Raw genomic sequence first — 7,190 nt, 5'->3', positions numbered from 1 at the left:
TGTTGGACAAAAACGGCTTATAAAATAAATCAAAATAATGTGGCAATCAAATCTGAAATTGTTGACTTTTTGTTGAGTGGATAGATAGGCCAAGCAAAATCATCAACGAATTTAAGTCTCGCCGACATGAATTGGCAGTCAGCTGCTCATTTGTTTGGTGGGGCCAAAACGCCATGCAGAGAGGCCTTGTTCATCCATTGCATATATCATGAGCTCCGCACCAAACTCCATAAGAACTTATTTTCCTTTGGGGTTTTGTTTATTTATTTAATACAAGCAACATCGAAGCGGGGAGGATCCAGCTTATTATTTACAGCTGTAGGAATAAAATAATTTTAATCACTTAAGTTATAAATTTGTTATTTTATTTTTATTTAGTTAATACTCTTATTAGTAAATAAATATACGATATATGTAAAAAAATCCTGAAAACTTTGTTCAATATATAATGTTTTATTTGAAATTTTTTAATTTGTAGGCTTTTTTTCAATAATACATGAATTATAATTGCATTATTAAAAGATATGTGAATTTTCTTGTATTAAACGAAAAAATGTGCATGTATTTTTTACATGGGCACGACAAGGATGACTAGAATGCCAATAATAACAAACTACACTCGAGTCTCGAGATAACAGTGGAATAGATAATAAAGAGGTGGACAGTATTTGGTTTAACAAATTCTTGTTAGTTGCAAGGGTCATCAAAAGATCTCTTCAACTAAAGTCATCAAAGAAGTTTTGGTATGACAAGAATTGGATAGCCTTCCTCCCCTAAAACTTATCAAAACCAGAAAGATCTCTTCAATTTAAGCTATCAACATGGTATATAACTTATTTAATACAGTGTAGTAGTTTGGAGTATTTACTCCCTCAAGCAAGGTTTTGGATTCGAATTCTGACATCCGTGTTGTGTGTGTGAGTTTAATATGCTATCGCTTTTTTTAATAAGAAAGATCCTAAAAATAAATAAATAAATAAACGAGATCCAAAATTTCAAATTTTGTTTTAATGTCCATAGTATCAATTTTATCATATTTTTGTAACTAGTTGTTAACATATGTAATTAACCAAGCATGATCAATTTTAGCCCAAAAACAAATTAATAACCCCAATAACTCTCTGGAGCGACCAGCGAAGAAACTCTAGGAGCCACCGCCCCCTTTGGGGTTGTTGGCTTCCCATCCCCCTCCCTTCTCTTCTCTTTCCTTTTGTTCCTCCCTCCCTCCTTGCCCCTGCTTTTATCTTGCTCCTTTAGGTTTTTGTTTTTTAGAGACTTGGTTGTGGCTGGCTGTGATTCCGTTAAATTTTACAACAAAGCGTGTGCCAGAGGATGGAGGAGAGTTAGAACAAGAAGCTTCAGATCTAGGGGTTTATTCCCTGTCAGATTTTCGGTATTCTCTTATTCCCTCATTCGCTTAAGATCTAGGGACAAAACAGACCATGATGTTCTTCTCTCCTCTGGGCAGATCTGGTCGTCTCTGTTATGGATCTGGATGGCTTTGGTTGTGCATCATTTGTAGAGCAAAGTGTTGATGTTCCTTTAGTTGGTGTTAAATCCAAATACTCTGAGTTGTTTGGTTTTCTCTTGTAATTCTCATAAATTTTGCTGGGTGGTCTAGTTTCTCTAGAAGAGTTATACTAGTTAGCAGCCCCAAAGCTAACTCTGGTCAATGGGGAAGCTTTACCCATATCTGTCGTATTGCTCATTACCCATGTCCGTCGTATTAGCTAACTCTGGTCAATGGGGAAGCTTTACCCATATCTGTCGTATTGCTCATTACCCATGTCCGTCGTATTGCTAATCGAGATGGCTCTCTATGTATTGTTTCAATTGATCTAATAAAATAATATCAATTGTTTGGTAATTTAAAAAAAAATATTAATAACGTATGGGTAATAATATGATTGGGCCGAAGAACAAATTAATAACCAACGCAATGCAAGATCAACTGAGATAATTAATAGCAAAGAAGATTGATTTACTAGATAGATAGAACAGAAAATTGAACAATTGAACACAAATCAATCGACCGATCCAGAATAGAACAAGGCATGGAAATGTCACATGATTACTTGCAAACAATCACTCGACCTTTCAATAATATCTACTTGGTAGCATAAACTTTTCCCCCACCAATAAAATTGAACTTGGACAAAGACCAGTGTGGTTTTAAGACTCATCATCTTCCCTCAATACACAAAGTAACACACAAAGATCTCTTATCCACATATCCACATATCCACACTCTAATTTAGGTTTTACCTCTACATTCACATATCCTCCATCACTTCCTCCTCGTCCTCATATTCACCTTCCTCGTCGGCAGTCGCATCCTGGTATTGCTGATACTCAGAGACGAGATCATTCATGTTGCTCTCTGCTTCAGTGAATTCCATTTCGTCCATTCCTTCGCCAGTGTACCAGTGCAAGAAGGCCTTCCTCCTGAACATGGCAGTAAATTGTTCGCTCACACGCCTAAACATTTCCTGGATGGAGGTCGAATTCCCGATGAATGTGGATGCCATGGATAGCCCTCTGGGCGGAATGTCACAAACGCTTGATTTCACATTGTTTGGTATCCACTCAACAAAGTAGGAAGAGTTCTTGTTCTGAACATTGATCATTTGTTCGTCCACCTCTTTAGTGCTCATCTTGCCCCTGAACATGGCTGAGGCAGTGAGGTACCGACCATGCCTGGGATCAGCAGCACACATCATGTTCTTGGAATCCCACATCTGCTGGGTCAATTCTGGGACTGTTAGAGCTCGATATTGCTGGGATCCACGGGAGGTCAGAGGCGCAAATCCAACCATGAAGAAGTGGAGACGAGGAAATGGGATCAAGTTGACAGCAAGTTTTCGGAGGTCAGAGTTGAGTTGACCAGGGAAGCGAAGGCAGCAAGTGACCCCACTCATGGTTGCAGAGATCAAGTGGTTCAGGTCACCAACTGCAGCAAAGTAATGCAACGAGATAAGCTAACATTTTAGGAATCAATAGAGCTATCTATTACAAACTGGGTATGATAATAACTAAAATATGCTGAAAATAAACTAGATCAATCCAAAAGAACCTTTCCATCAGAATCCAAAATCAGCATGAAGCTTTCCACATGCAGATACTAAACAGCAAAAATCATTTATCCACAATAATCCATCAACAATAAAAAAATTCAACCAGGACAAGATGTTGCACTCAGGGGCAAGATCACCGTCAATGTTCAACCCCGAGCAATGCATTTACAGATATCAATGCATTTTAAGGATCAGAAAATGTGGTGAGCTAGAAGTAACTTTACATAGCTTAAAGGCATTCTACAAAGCAAATTGGACATGCAACCTAATTCATGATTGCATACAACATGGTCCCACCTCAGCTGGAATGGTATGCATGACAACTCAAACAAACAACATTGTTAAACAACCAATAAAGTGGATATGTAACCTAATTCACGTGTGTCGTGTCACTCTTGCTTCCACAAGTAGCAACAAGAACCACCAAACAAGTGATGTAACAATAAATATGCTAACACATTAACTGTAAGCTTGGAGCCCAGCATGTCACATGCGGCCTGACAAATCAGCAAGAAAACATCTTAATTGGGACCAGATATTTAGATCAGGATATAACTGAAATAAAGTACATTTCACAAACGTGAAAGAAAAATTAATGAAGTGATAAATCAGGATGCCGTATTTGTTAAGAATATATTTTACCCAGGAAAGCATACCAGAGTAGAACACTAATTCGCATCAGATACAAAATTGTCTATGAACATATTTATAGATTCGTAGAGATGCAAACTTTCGCTAAATAGATAAAGTACACAAGCAAATAATTTAAAGGAATAGATGCAGATAATGACAGTAAAAGCTTCATGCTACTTACAACTAGGAGTAGTCAACTTGAGAGTCCTGAAGCAGATATCATATAATGCTTCATTATCCAACACCATACACTCATCTGCATTCTCCACAAGCTGATGCACAGAAAGGGTAGCATTGTATGGCTCAACAACTGTATCAGAGACCTTTGGTGAAGGGAAAACAGAGAATGTTAGCATCATCCTGTCAGGGTACTCCTCCCTAATCTTCGAGATCAACAAGGTTCCCATTCCAGAACCAGTTCCTCCACCCAAGGAGTGGCAAACTTGAAAACCTACACAAAATCAGGATTTCTTATGAGATATGACCAGCGTATCATATTCCTGATAAAATTTTGTGCAAATTTTCCTTCAACTTCAATGGATCATGAAATGCTAATCTCATCTTCTACAATTCAAAACGACATTCCAGCTTTTTCTGTAAATGCATATAATTACAAAGAGATCAATCACTCAAAACCATTCTAACCATTTAAACTGCCTGAAACCTTCAAAAGAAGGAAAATCCAATAAACAATAAACAAATTTTTTTTTTTTTTAAAGGAAAAGGTCTGCTTGCTACTTCGCCAATTTTGATTAATGTAACGTTAGTTTGATTATCATCTCAGTTGCAACTTTGACAGCAGATCATGGCTCAAAAGTTGCAACTTTGATCAATAAAAATAAAAAATAAAAATAAGTTAATCATCACACACATTTAACATACCTCATACTTATACAAACAAACAACACCAAACAGCACACCAAAACACTATACCTTGAAGACAGTCACAGTTCTCAGCCTCCTTTCTCACAACATCAAGAACGGCATCAATAAGCTCTGCACCTTCAGTGTAGTGCCCTTTTGCCCAGTTGTTACCAGCACCAGACTGTCCGAAAACAAAGTTATCAGGCCTGAAGATCTGGCCATACGGACCAGTGCGAACACTGTCCATGGTCCCAGGTTCCAAGTCCATGAGCACAGCACGAGGAACAAACCGCCCACACGATGCTTCATTGTAGTAGACATTGACACGCTCTAGCTGCACATCCTTGGTACCGACGTACCTACCAGTTGGATCTATGCCGTGCTCATCGCACACAACCTCCCAGAACTTGGAGCCAATCTGGTTGCCACATTGACCGCCCTGAACGTGAAGGATCTCTCTCATTTTTCACTTTTCTGAAATTCACAGCACAATCAGAATTGAAAATCGAAAAAATTGCTAAAGTAGGATGTGATATGACAGCGAAAGTACGGAATTCAGTGGAATATCAATGAGAGTAACAATCTACAAGAGATCATATCACCTTAATAAGCAGAACTCTATTAAATCCCTAACCATGAATTACAAAGTGATGCGATGCAAAAAATTTACCGAACCAACTGAATTTAGCATTATTTTAAGCTATCAAGAGTTCATATCCAAATTTTCTGCGCAATTTCACTATATATCTATATATACAGCAAAAATTTCATAAGAAATGTGAATTTCTCTCATAATTGACATTGTTCGTGCACTTTCTGCATACCTTCTACTAAACCAGAGTAAATTACATGCCATACGTTAAAAAAAAAAACAATTAAAAGAAATAAACGGAGATTAGAACCGTATCATAGAACTGAAATGCAATTCAAAAACATCATGATTCGATATATCAGAAGCAAAATAAAGATGAAATTCATCCGAAAACACAGTAATTACACATTCAGTGAAACTCAATCAAATCGAAGTCAATGAAATTCAAAATTTGAGGCCTCAGAGAGTGAGAGATTACCAGTGACTTTGACCAAGAAAATGTGAGATGATAGAAAAACAAGGTTGAAATGAGAGATTTGAGCGGAGAAGATGAACACTACAGAGGTTTATATACGCAAGTGAGGGCGAAGAGTGAGAGCGAAGAGTGAGATCTGACGGTCTCTGTTGCTTCCCTCCATATTCATCCTAGAGCCTTTGGATGCCGTAGGATTCTAGGCTTGAACGGTCACGATGGGCTTTTCTGGCAGTTATTATTCTCAGGGTGAGTTTTCATTTTTTAAATTTGAGTGGAAATTTTGGGGACAAATATGCTCTTGATGGAAAAGACAGGACGGTCCTTAACTAGTCAAATGAAGTTTGTTGGCCCCCCCCGCCAAAGAACAATAGTCGATTGAAGTACAAGAGAAGGGCACAAATGTCATTTCGAAACGTATGGGTAAATTGGTCAATGATCTTCAAAGAATCAGCTGAAACACATTGTCATAGTAGTCATCACATCAGCGTCTCTAATTTATTTTTTGCCAAAAAAATTAATTTCCAAACAGCTATGTTGAAAACCCAAACCACATAGGTAGGTAGGCGAGTGGAAAACAGACACTTCCATTTTGATTTTTTTTTAATAAAATATGAATTTTTAACCACAATAAACCCTCAATTTGTACTTGAGTTCTATTTTTATTCTCCAATTCTGTTGTAATATGATCAACAAAGCAATTTGTTCATTTCGTCAATACGGAAAAATTCAAAGAGCATTGACTCACAGAAAATTTGAATAAAAAATCAGACTAATAACGTATATAATACTTGAATTCTCAATATACATGCGACACAGTTGATTCTCATCCTTTAGACACTGCAAGCGTAATAGGAGCATCCCTCTAGCAAAATAATTATTAAGCGCGTGGCGAGTATTGAGGGAGCAAGAACAGGGACAAAAATTGGTCTGAAAAGCCTACAGCAGACCACATGAGAGAGTTTTGTAGACATGTGAAGTTGCCACTCTGCCAGCCAATTTGTAACTTTGTAAGCAGGAAAATTACAAATAAAAATAAGTAAAGAAAACAGAAGCTTATTTTATTTTTAACCCTGGTTAAAGCTTAACCCAAGTCTCTGGTTAATCTTGGTAATTGGATTTAGATCAGATCTTAGGTGAAGCGATGCTTGCTTGAGTTAGAGTCCAAGCATCTATTTCTGTGTCTTAAATCACATTCACAACCACCACTTGCCTTTTCAAGTTGGGAGGCTGATAAGTGACCCAAAAAAGAAATTCAAAATTGATCATTGCAAAAAATTAAAAATTAAAAAAATAATAATGGAAGGATTTGGGGAAAAGGGTTATGGTGGATACTCACTCACACATCACGATTCACAATTAAGAGCAAAATATATAATACATGGTTTAGTTCTACACCTGATTTAGAGACCGTAGGTACGTTTATCTTATTGATTTAGGGTTAAGAAAAAGTGAAGAAGGCAAGAGTAGTTCAGAAACATTTGTGGGTTAACGGGAGGTAAAAACAATAGCATTCTTACGAAATCTACTCGTATACTTTTTTAATTCCTTACAT

General features: G+C 37.2%; 1 protein-coding gene across 1 annotated transcript; it reads right to left on the bottom strand.

Moving 5' to 3' along the window:
- Nucleotides 1-1,957: 1,957 nt before the first annotated feature.
- LOC117634628 (tubulin beta-5 chain) lies at nucleotides 1,958-5,853 on the bottom strand. The gene is made up of 4 exons (XM_034368811.1): nucleotides 5,642-5,853; nucleotides 4,641-5,045; nucleotides 3,889-4,158; nucleotides 1,958-2,950 (listed from the first exon to the last, which is right to left on the bottom strand). Exons 2-4 carry the CDS (start codon nucleotides 5,032-5,034, stop codon nucleotides 2,274-2,276), a joined length of 1,341 nt encoding a protein of 446 aa, XP_034224702.1. The 5' UTR covers nucleotides 5,035-5,045; nucleotides 5,642-5,853; the 3' UTR covers nucleotides 1,958-2,273.
- Nucleotides 5,854-7,190: the final 1,337 nt, after the last annotated feature.

Source organism: Prunus dulcis, chromosome 7, assembly GCF_902201215.1.
Source record: "Prunus dulcis chromosome 7, ALMONDv2, whole genome shotgun sequence".
Taxonomy (NCBI): Eukaryota; Viridiplantae; Streptophyta; class Magnoliopsida; order Rosales; family Rosaceae; genus Prunus; species Prunus dulcis.
This window is presented reverse-complemented; position numbering and strand designations above follow the sequence as displayed.

Bases quoted from the DNA above. Each gene is read 5' to 3' on its own strand.
- LOC117634628 (XM_034368811.1), bottom strand. From the start codon at position 5,034: ATGAGAGAGATCCTTCACGTTCAGGGCGGTCAATGTGGCAACCAGATT. The intron at 4,159-4,640 runs GTATAGTGTTTT...GATTTTGTGTAG, and splicing joins GAACTGTGACTGTCTTCAAG to GTTTTCAAGTTTGCCACTCC. The intron at 2,951-3,888 runs GTAAGTAGCATG...ACTTTGCTGCAG, and splicing joins CAAGTTGACTACTCCTAGTT to TTGGTGACCTGAACCACTTG.